The sequence below is a fragment of the Coffea arabica genome, chromosome 2c (assembly GCF_036785885.1).
Source record: "Coffea arabica cultivar ET-39 chromosome 2c, Coffea Arabica ET-39 HiFi, whole genome shotgun sequence".
Lineage (NCBI taxonomy): Eukaryota > Viridiplantae > Streptophyta > Magnoliopsida > Gentianales > Rubiaceae > Coffea > Coffea arabica.
The window spans coordinates 57,833,094-57,845,471 of record NC_092312.1 but is presented as its reverse complement, the minus strand read 5'-3'; the positions used below and the strand labels follow the sequence as shown (position 1 = coordinate 57,845,471).

Genomic DNA, 12,378 nt, shown 5'->3' with positions numbered 1-12,378 from the left:
AGGAACCTCGCCATGGTTGCTTCCGGATCCTCTTGGACATTGGCCCTTATCATCGCTACCTCCATTTGTTTGTGGTACTCATCAACCGAATTAGAACCTTGAGTGAGTCGTTGGAGCCGATTGTACAAGTCCGTGGTATAATGGAAGGGTACAAATCGTTTCCTCATCACTTGCTTCATTTCAGCCCAAGTGTCAATTGATGGTTCCCTATTTCTCCTCCTTATGGCACATACTTGCTCCCACCAAATGGATGCATAATCTTCAAATTCAATAGCCGCAAGTTTCACCTTTTTCTCTTCAGAGTAGTTGTGGACCTCAAACACTTGCTCAACTCGCCTAACCCAATCCAAGTAAGTTTCAGGATCATTTTTCCCATGAAAGGTAGGCATCTTGGTCTTGATGGACCCAAGATTGTCATCGATTCTCCTAGGTCGGTCTCGACCTTCCCTTGCTCCTCTTTGGCTTTTCCTTGATCGAATCGAGGTGTTAGAATGATATCCCTCATCATCCGCATCATGATCAGCACTCTGAACACTCGAAGCCCTATTGTATGTATCTCCAGTACCTCGCATCTCAATGGCAGCCAGCCTGTCGGATATTTGTGTCATCACAACTTCCTGTCTCTCCGCTTGTTTTTGAAGAGCTTGGAGCACCAGTTTGAGTGACATGTCAGTCTCAGACGGCTCAGGCATGTTCCCCTCTTGAGACATGTTGTCAAACCTGCAAAACAAATGTATCCTAGTCTACCTTGCAAAGCACTCGTGTATCACTCAAGAAAACACACTCACTCTCAATTTTCCTTTTCGAAGTTCTTAAAACAACTCAACTCTCAAAATTTCCAGAATTAATTACCCTATAAGTAATAAGACACAAAGCAGAATTTTTTTTTTTTTACGAATCCTAGAAAACAAAAACTCTACCTGAAGCTAGAACTGGTTTTTTTTTTTTTTTTTGAGCTGTTGCTTTGCTGAGTTTCTGGTCAGTATTTGGATGGTAAATGGTGTTTGTGGCGGTTTAGGTTTGGTTTTGGAAACTGATTTGGGGTGTTTGGGGCTGGTTAGGTCGTTTGGGATCTTTGGAATTCAATCAAGATTGGAACTCAAGAGTTGGAAAACCAATCAAGATTAGGAAACTCAAGTTTTGGGAAACCAATCAAGATTTGGAGACTATTCAAGAATTGGAAACCAATCAAGAATTGGAAACTCAAGATTTGAGATACTTGATTTCCTTTGTGTGAGAGCCGATTCCTTCTCTTCTTTGTTTTTTTTTTTTTTTTTTTTTTTTTTTTGCTTCGGCTCTTCAAGGAACACAAATTCAGGTGACACCAACAAGTTCAAGAAAAACGGATGAAAGGTTATGCAAATTTCAAGAAGACCCTAGTTCTTGATTTATTGTTCAAGAACCTTCAAAACAAGACTTGGTGGTCCAAGAACTTCAAGAATTTGTTCAAGAAGCTCAAGAACTTCCCCAAATTACGTTGTGGTGTTTAGGGTTTGCAAGAACAACAACCAATACTCAAGAAATAGGCAAAACAGAATTTCAGCAATACTCAAAAGAAAATTCCAGCAATACTCTAGCAACTTGGACACTAAAAACAATATAAGGTACGTGACTCTTTTTTTTTTTTTTTTTTGTCTTTAAACCCTAACAATCCAAACAAAAGTATAACAGACTCAAGAACAAAAGTTGGACAGAAAACACAAAAAGACAATACCCAAACAGTTTTTTTTTTCTCGGATGAACAGTAACGTGAACAGTACGCTACAGTAACGATGAACAGTATTTCGGAACAGTAACGATGAACAGTAATCGCTACAGTTTTTTTTTTTTTTTGACAAAAGACACAAACTAATAAGATATGAACAACTTCAATTGAAAGAGAATTAACCTGATGCTCTGATTACCAACTGATGAGCAACCCTAGGGGAAGACCCTCCTAGAACCTCCCAACCTTGTAATTATCAGAGTTGGACCTTTTCTCCCAATGGAAATTGAACTCGATTGTTCTCATGAACTCAAGACCTCTGACACACAAAGGCAATCAGCAACCTTAAGCAAATAAAGATGGATGAAGAGACACCACGATTAGGGAACAAACTAATCGATAAAGTCAGATTTGAATCCTAAGCAATGAACTCAAGAATTCAAGAGTAAGTTCGATTAAGAACTTGAAAGGAAAATTCCTCACGATTTCTGGTTGTAAAATATTCTGTGCGGACTGATACAAGAGGTGCCTTTTTATAGGCTAAAACTAGGGCAAACTCCGGCCCACATAAACCTGAAAGAAATTCGGTCCGCATAAAGAGCTTAAAGAGTCAGCTCTTTAAGGCTTTCCGATAAGGCCCAATAAGTAATAAAATACTTAACGCCTAACAACTACTAAACTAGACAGTCTTAAAACAACTACCAACTAAACTAACAAGTATGAGATCATTCCTTCACTTCAAACGTACAAGTGAACAAAGTAACGTCATGGTCCATCAAATCTTCAAACCTAGCTTGCTCCTTGCTTGTATGGTGAATGATCAAGGCTTGTAAAGCTTCCTTCACCTTCTTGGATCTTGATCTTGTCATCGGACCGTCAATGTTGTCCTTGACCCAAGGTTGAAGTGGTTGCGCACCCGTATCCGTATCAAAAATGTGTTGAGGAGCTAAATGAAGATTGGATAACAAAATAATACAGAAATGACTATAGACATATAATGATCTCATTTATGCAAACCTCTGGAGAAAGGTATGTTTGTGTAAGGCAACCAAGTATCTCCCATTGTAAAATTATACACTGTGAAGTTCAAAGCGTCTAAATCGTTCATATGACTATAACCAGGCCATCGAACTCTCCTGGATGTGTTAGCACCTGGTCCATAGTTCTCATATTCACCATAGTAAATTTTGTCTAATCCCATATTGGCATTCCATTCTAACCATCCTTGAGGATTGATCAAATCACCAATGAAGGACTGCATAACAACTGTTCTTGAGTACTCTTTCCACGGCCGACCTAAGTAAGTTGAGGTAGAGTTCAAGTCCAGTGACAAGTTTGGTGCTGCCTGAACTGAGCAATTCTGAATTGATATGCCAGTATTTTGGTTCGGATCAGTTCTACCTTGAGCAGTGACTGCATTCTTTTGGTTTGGCATTGGCTTTCTTGCAAAAAGATTGCAGTTCTGAAAAACAGCTGCAGAATTGCCAAAGATGAAATCTACGGTTCCATATATGTCGCATTCTCGGTAGAATTGCCTCAGAGAATGTACATATAAAGTATCTTGATAGCCTTCAAAACTACAGCGATAGAATGTGGAAAGATCTGCGTTGTTCCGAACGGCAACAGCTTGGTGCTTTCCAGGACCAGCTATATTCATGAACGTTATTCCTATGGCTACAAATCTCTCTCCGGAAACAGCTGCATCCATGATCCAGCATACATTAAAATGAGTTAATAATCACATGTTGTAGAAGCAATGTATAAATACTGAGACTACTAAAATATTAGTCTACAAAACTTTGGAAGTCCATATCTCAAGATGGCAGTTATCCTTTGATTTGATAAAGGTCCTGCATGCTTGAAGTTCTTTCCAACATACTTTTACTAGATTTCTTTGAGGGGCTAAAAAACAAGAGGACATCGGAACAACAATGATTAATGTCTTTTTCAGACAATTTCAAGGACGTTTTAGACTTCTCAATAGGATAAATTTGTTGAATATTTTCAAATTTTGATCAATTGCAAGACAGGACCGGTCTTAAGACCCGACATAAGACTCATCACTGTCTGGTTCCTGTAATGCTTAGAAATTGTTCAAATTTACTTGGCACCTTTTCATATTTTTAATTACCATCTAAATGGTATTTAAATATCCAAAAACTATCTGAACACTCGCATTGATGTTGAGGAACCTTTTGACCAACACAAATATACAAATCAGTGGTGAAAGGTTGCAACTCTTGATCATTTTCAATCTCAACTCTATTCAGGTCTAGTAGAGGTGGTTTGCAGCAGAAAATCATTTTTCTACTACTAGAATTCTCTATAAAAACACACCATAGTTCAAATAGGTTTGTCTAACTTTGTGCAAGAGTTAAGCCAAACACCCTTCAAATAATCCTAAAGGATATTTGTCCAAAGTCTTTGCACAAAAAATTTTGGACAAACAAAGTCTAAAGTAAAGTGATCTTAAATCACGAATTGAAGTCTTTTTGTATCATTTGTTTTGTAACTTCTAGCCATTTTCTCCTGTATTATCCCCAACAATCTTTAGACTTTGAATTCGCATGCAGGAAAAAAAGGATAATCAGAACTTTGAAGAGAATAAAGACTCTACTATAAAAGTGAATGTGATTGAAGAAGGACAATCAAGCAAGTCTCAAGGTAGCAAGAGAAGCCAACAATTAAAGAGTCAATCAAAAAACAACAAAAAAAAGAAGAAGGGCAAATGCTTCTATTGCAAAAAGAAAGGTCACTACAAGTCCGAATGCAAAATCCTTCAAAACAAGAAGGAGAAGCAAGACTCTTGCAACAATACAAGCAAAAATCTAGTTACTATAATTTCTAAAGTGAACTTAATAAAAGATGATTTTGCTTGGTATGTTGATTCTAGTGCAATGCGACACATTTGCAACAAAAAGGAGTTCTTCAAATCTATGAAGCCGGCAATGAAGGCACCGTGGTATACATGAAAAATTCTACCACCATTCCGGTTCAAGGAGTTGGTGAAGTAGAATTAAAGTTCACTTTCGGAAATGTTGTAACTTTAACGAATGTTCTCTATGTACCAGAAGTTAGGAAGAACTTAGTGTTGCATGGTTTATTGAACAAATTTGGCTTTAGACTTGTTTTTGAGACTAACAAGTTTGTTTTATCCAAGGGTGGTCTATATGTAGGTAAGGATTATCTTTGTAATGGTATGTTCAAGTTGAATGTACTTGTTATTACTAATAATAAGAATAATGTTATTCCTGCATATTTGGTTGAATCATTCACTAGTTTGTGGCATAATAAACTTGATCATGTTAATTATAAAAGAATGCATGAAATGATGAAACTTGATATTTTGCCATATTATGATAAAAATGAAGGAAATATAACACATCCATGTTAACAAGGATCACAAGAAATCCATTTCCTAAGATTGAAAGAACTTCCAAAGTGTTGGATTTGATTCATAGTAATATATGTGACTTATATGGCACACCTAATTTAGGAGGAAATAAGTATTTTGTCACATTTATAGATAATTTCTCTAGATATTGTTATGTCTATTTGTTACATTCAAAAGATGAAGTCATGCATAAATTTAAAATATATAAAAATGAAATTGATCTTCATCTTGAAACATTTGTGTTGTGATTAAGGTCCGATAGAGGTCAAGAGTACTATGATATCAACTATTTTTAGTCAACAAGGATTAAACATGACATTACTGCTCCTTATACACCACAACAAAATGGTATAGTTGAAAAAAAAAATCATGTATTAACAGAAATGGTTAATACACTTTTGTCAAAATTTGGCCATAGTAAAGGTTTTGAGGTGAAGTTTTATTCACAGTTTGTACATTCTAAATAGAGTTCCAAATAAAAGGAATTCTATCACCCCTTATAAACTTTGGAATAAAAGGAAACTTAATCTCAACTATTTGAGAGTTTGGGGTTGTAGGGTTATTGTGAAACTCCCAGAACTTAAAAAAAGAAAATTGGCAGAAGAGGTGTTGAGGGCATATTCTTAGGATATGCACATAATAGCAAAACTTATAGGTTCATAGTAATTGAACCTAATGATTCAACTTCGAGTAATAGCATAATTAAATCTAGGGATGCTATTTTTGAAGAAAATAGATTCATCTCCATTTCTAAAATATAGGATGATATTTCAAAGTCAAGTGAATAAACAAAAGATGATAGAAATAAATCCATTGAATTAAGGAGCAAAAGAGCTACAATGTCGAAAGATTTTGCTCGGATTTTTATATGTATCTAGTCAAAGGAACTAGAGATACATTGAATAATCAAATCCGTTATTACTTCAATATTGAACCTGATCCTAAGACCTTTGAAAAAACAATGAAATCACAAGATGTTTCCTTTTGGAAGAAAGCAATAAATGATAAAATGGACTCAATTATGGGTACTACAACCCGAAAATTGGTAGCCTTATCACTTGGTTCAAAATCGATAGGTTATAAGTGAATTTTCAAAAAGAAAATGAAAGTTGATGGAACTATTGATAAGTTCAAAACCACGTTATTGCAAAAGGATTCACGCAAAGGTATGGTGTAGACTACTTTGACACATATTCTTCAGTAGCAAGAATTGCTACAATTCGGGTTCTGCTTGCTCTAGTTTCAATCCAAATTTAGTCATATACCAAATGGATGTAAAAACAACAATTTTGAATGGTGATTTGAATGAAGAAGCGTACATGCAACAAGTCGAAGGGTTGGTGGTACTTGGACAAGAGCACAAGGTGTGTAAATTTGTTAAATCCTTATATGGATTAAAACAAGCACCTAAGCAATAGAACCAGAAATTTGACCAAATTATACTTGGTAGTGGATTAAAGATTAATAAATCCGATAAGTGTATTTATAGCAAGTTTAACGAAAGTAAAGGTGTCATAATTTATTTATATGTGGATGACATGTTAGTTTTTGGGACTGACTTAGAGCAAGTCAAAGTCACAAAAGTTTTGCTTTCTAGCAAGTTTGATATAAAAGACATGGGTGAGACAGATGTCATCCTTGGCATAAGAATCTCAAGAGACAAAAACAATATATTGTTGTTTGAATCACATTACGTTGAAAAGATTTTTAACAAGTTCAATCAAAATGATTGTGTGCCAGTTTCAATGTCGTTGGATCCCAAAATAAGTTATGTGAAAAATGAAGGAATCCAATTTCTCAATTAGAATATGGCAAAGTTATAGGATGCTTAATGTATGCAATGACATGTGTTAAACCGAATATTACATATGCTGTTGGTATATTAAGTAAATATACAAGCAATCCTAGTAGGTTATATTGGTCAGGTGTAATCAGAATTTTAAAGTACTTGAAAGCCACTAAAAACTATGGTATATGTTATACCAGTTATCCTTCGATTTTAGAAGGTTTTTCAAATACTAATTGGATCACTAACAGAGATGATCACCCATCAACGAGTGGTTGAATTTTTGTGTTAGGTGGTGGTGTGATTTCTTGGGGATCTAAGAAGCAAACTGTATCACTGATTCAACAATAGTAGCTGAATTTTGTAGCAGTTGCTTCAGCTTGTAAAAAAATTGAGTAGCTATGAAATTTATTTTATTGGGGATCTAAGAAGCAAACTATATCACTGATTCAACAATGGTAGCTGAATTTTGTAGCACTTGCTTCAGCTTGTAAAAAAATTGAGTAGCTACGAAATTTATTTTATGATATACCATTATGGCAAAAACCATTGTCATCTAGCTCCATACATTGCGATAATACAGCTACACTTGCTAAGGTATATAATCAAATGTATAATGGCAAATCAAGACATATTGATTTGAGATATAATTATGTGAAAGATTTGATCACAAATAGAGTCATATCAATTGACTTTGTGAGGTCTAGTGAAAACTTGAGTGATCCTTTAACGAAAGGAATATCAAGAGACTTGGTGTTAAAGATATCAAGAAAGATGAATTTAAAGTCCAAACTTAATGAGTATTAATGATGGAATCTTAATTCAATGCTAAATACAACGTCTAGTTTTGAATTTAATAAGTGAAAGTACATTATTCTAATGATTGGAGCACTATAACATTTTTCATTGCAAGGTAAAATAGTGCATTTATTCTCGCCTAATCATAGTTAGATTGAGTTATTGTCTCTTAATGAATCTTGAAAGTGCCATTAATAGCGGGGGCATTAAGATGCCACCCATATGAATGTAAGCTTGACAAACTACAAAGTTAAGAACTTTGTTTTGAAACATTCATAAAGAGATAGTGATACGAGGCCGTAAAATGCATCATCAAAGAACATATGGTTATGTACTAATTTATGTTATGTGTTAATGAGACTAATATAATGTACAAATGTTTCAAAGTTGGTCTATTATTTTGTATTGATTAGTTTCAAAGAACATTCACTAAGATAGTGGTTCAATTGAAAGACACTATTATTTATGCATATGAATGTCAAATTATTCTGTGACATTTGGAAGTCTATTTTCTAAATTTTGAAAATGGCAGGGGATTTTTGAATATTTTCAAAATTTGATCAGTTGCAAGATGGGGTCCCGTCATAGGACCTAACATAAGACCCATCACTGTCTGATTCTTGCAATGCTCAGAAGTTGTTCAAATCTACTTGGCACCTTTTCATATTTTGACAGTTAATTACCATCCAAATGATGTTCAAAAACTATTTGAATACTTGCATTGATATTGAGGAACTTTTTGACCAACACAAATACACAAATGAATGGTGAAAAGTTGCAACTCTTGATCATTTTTAATTTCAACTCTATAAAGGTCTAGTAGGATGGTTTGCTTCAGAAGATTATTTTCCTACTACTAGAATTCTCTACAAAAACACACCATAACTCAAGTAAGTTTGTCTAATTTTATGCAAAAGTTAAGACAAACACCCTTCAAATTATTTTAAAGGATATTTGTCCAAAATTTTTACACGCAAAATTCCAAACAAATAAAGTTTAAAGGAAAGTGATTTTGAATCATGATTTGAAGTCTTTTTGTATCATTTGCTTTGTGACTTTTAACCATTTTCTCCTGTATTATCCCCAACAAAATTTGTTTCGACAATGAAAGGCTATAGTGTAATGTGGTATTAATGGGATACAAATCACTTTCAATTTGATTTTTCCAGGATAAATAAGGCTTCTTTTAACGTGCAATAACTCGAGATGTTTCTTCAAGTGTTTTGAAACACAAATCGGACTAGCCAGCTCAAGGGGTTGAATCGAAAAGCAATGATTTAATAAATAACACCATGTGGCAGCTGACCCAGTAAAAAATTCAGTTTGATGGGAGGAGAAGAACGAATCCTTAAGTCTTTTATTATTTCTTTTTAATGCTCTCTTTTTTTATTTTTATAAATTTTCTTAATTTCTCTTCACTTCAATTTGTTGTTCAAACTTTTATAGTATTTATTTTTAATTTTGTATCATTTGAAACAATTATAAATGCTCTTATGAAATTTTTTAAATTTCAATTACAATCTTAATTTCTATATGTTTTCAAATAAATATTATAAATTTAGTTATAAATGCAGAAAGATTTCATTTGAATTTTGTAAATACCATATGAGATATTTTTATGTGTCTGTGTGCGCGCGCGTGTGTGTATAAATAGAGAGAGAGAGAGATACACACACTCATAACATTAAATTATAATCATGATGTAATCTGGTCTTCTATTTTTTAGTCCCAACTTACCAATTGTATCCATTGACCTGACCCTGAACTTGGCCGGGTTGCCCTCACCGAGTTTCGAGACATTGGTTCTTCCAGTAATTCAAAATACATACCTTCTCTAGATACTGTAGCGATACAATTAAGTTTAACCACTTAACTTAATCATGCCTAATGTTTGAAGAATATCATTGTTAGATAGAAGTAGTTTGACAAGAGGTTCTAAAGCTGAATCAAATGATTTCCAGACTTGATAGTAACACTTGAAGGTTTTACAGATGATCGAGATGAAACTGCTGTAAACTTCAGACAAGAAAGCTAAACGAGTAACTTACCAAATGTTGAAGAATTGAAGGTTGTCCAGCCATCTACGACATTCCGATTCCCAGATATCACAGTGCGATTGATTCCATCTCCAATCAACATTACACTTTTCTTGTGTTTAGGCACAACAACGTACTCTTCATAGTATCCTTGCTTAGCAAAGATCACAAAATAACCATCTTCAGTCCTCAAGTTATCTGGTGCAAATGCTATGGCATCTCCTATTGAGGTGAAGTTGCTACCCCCATAATGGCTAACTGTAACTGCCTCTCTGATATTAACTCCTTTATCCACCAATTCGGCTAGATTTCTTCCCCACCTTTGGGAATCATTTAATCCATGAAGAACCTGGTGATTCAGTATCTTTACTAAGGATTATCACAACTTAGATGGAAACTTCACTATGAACTTTGACTAGCAACGCAAAGTAGCCAAACTCGGCATGTCAAAAGTGGATGACTATGAAGTGAAAAAACCTCAAATATAAGAGATTAAAATGCATCATTTTAAAAGGGAGAAACTAAGAAATATAAAACTCAAATATGAGGGACTATCGTTGCAATTTGCCCGAACGTTTTCATTTTTATCAATACCATGTCTAAACTAAAGGTTCCTAATACGTTATTTTGTGTTTTGACATTTCACCCTCATGAGTTATGACAAGGGTTTAAAAGGTTCCAAACTTCCAATGTCTAACCCAAAAAGAGAAAAAGAAACCCGAAAAATTTACCATAATTTCTTATCTTCCCGTCTTTCACATTTTAAAGTTCTCCATCCTTGCATACAATTTTTTCATGTTTATCTAAGGCTGACACACTTTCGAATTACACATATTTTTCATCTTTCCTTTTTTTTACTTTTTTCTTTTTTTTTATAATCACCTCAATCCATGCAATTATTTCACTTTTTAACACTTCAATTCTGAAGAAAATTAAATTTCACAAAAATTTTAATTTTATTAATTTTATGTTGATCACTACCAGTACTACATCTAATAATGTCTACAGCTGAAAGAATGGAAGCAATTTAAACGGCTGTCTAAAATTTCGACACAAAAATTGGCCAAATAAAAAATTTGCGGCATAGCACAAGATCAATTATTACTCTGTTAATCCTTGTACTTGATTTTCCAGTCCAGTCCAATTCTAACAACCCACGATAGGTCGACAGCCGGCTTCCTTTTCCAGCTTTCCGAACGCGTCCCAATGCATGTGTTACTAAGCCCAGCGAAACGCTATACAACTCCGAGGCATCAGACAGCGGTGCAATCAATGCACCCACCAAGTTGCTGCCGCTGTGTCACTCAGAGATTTGAGCACACAAGTCAATTGTGAAAATTTTTTCATGCGAATAAGGTTTAAATTTTTTCATGCATTTGATGTAGAATCAATTTGCTCTACACTGGCAACAGAAATGTATTTTAAAGTTTAAATGCACTTTATATGAATTTGAAATACAAAGGACTTTTTTGCTAAGATTTTTGTAAGCTGTGTTGCTAACCCCCCCAAAAAAAAATTAGTAGAAAACTTATTATCAATTATATCTTTTAAAACAAATAACCCAAAATATATCAAAACTTCTCAGCTGTGCTCCTTTCATCAATTTTTGTTATTACAATATATTATTGTAATTAATATGTGAGTATTGTATACCAAAATTCTACACTATATGCATCCAACCTATGTACAAGTTTAATTAATCCAACAATATTTAACAGATGGTTAAAAAATGAGTATTAATTAATAAAGAATATCTACAAAAATTTTCAAAAAAAAAAAAGAAAAAAATATCCACAAGAAAAAGGAACGTTTTACCTGACAACAAGGCCATCATAGCATGTTTGTTGATTCGTCACAACAGCACTCAACAAAGTCTGCACTCTACCAACCAAGCTGTCGCTCACGGAAGAGGAATTATCTGATTTGAGCTCTACAGATATGGATTCCAAGTAATCCACCGTCAGCTCTGATAGCTGAGCACAATCATGCAATGCATTAAGCTCTTTACTACTAAGAAATCTGCTTTGTTTTTGCTGTGATAGCAAATGGTTAGTAAGGTCAGATATTTTCTGGGCATGTTTTAGGCACAATTTTACAGAGAATTTTCCATAGCCATCTAAGTTTGTAGGTGAATGCTGAAAAGATGAAAGAATGGAACGGCATAGCTTGGGATAAAGGGTGGATTTGCATGCAGTGTAAGGTGATTGAGGCTGAATAGGAAGAGGGTTTTGGGCAAAGATTTTTGGTGATAAAAGCAAAGAGAGAAGAAAGAAAAGGGATGGTTTAGTGCCTTTCGGCATTGCGAAAATTTGTGAGGAAATGTTGTTTATGGGACTTTGGAGGTAGATTTGATAGTGGTTTGATCTGTTTGGAGTAATGGTGGTATATATAGGATTGAGATCCTCTATAGTCGTACGGGCTGTAAGTTACAGTTAAAGGTGGGAGATAGACTACTTTGAAATTGGATGGAGAAGATTAAATATAAAATATAAATTTTATAACAAATTTTGTTGTATTTTTTATTTTATTGTATTAATATTTATATTATTACTCCCTCCGTCCCATTTATTTAGTCGTGTTTGAAGAATTTAATTTTTTTAATAATAATGGTTTGATTGTGATATTTGTACCTCCTTTTTTAATTTTACCCCCATAAATT

General features: G+C 34.2%; 1 protein-coding gene across 1 annotated transcript; it reads right to left on the bottom strand.

Moving 5' to 3' along the window:
* Positions 1-2,698: 2,698 nt before the first annotated feature.
* LOC113727380 (pectinesterase-like) lies at positions 2,699-12,064 on the bottom strand. The gene is made up of 4 exons (XM_072076016.1): positions 11,535-12,064; positions 10,825-11,014; positions 9,732-10,068; positions 2,699-3,403 (listed from the first exon to the last, which is right to left on the bottom strand). The coding sequence occupies exons 1-4, from the start codon at positions 12,017-12,019 to the stop codon at positions 2,709-2,711; spliced, it is 1,707 nt and encodes a 568-aa protein (XP_071932117.1). The 5' UTR covers positions 12,020-12,064; the 3' UTR covers positions 2,699-2,708.
* Between the last annotated feature and the right edge of the window lie 314 nt (positions 12,065-12,378).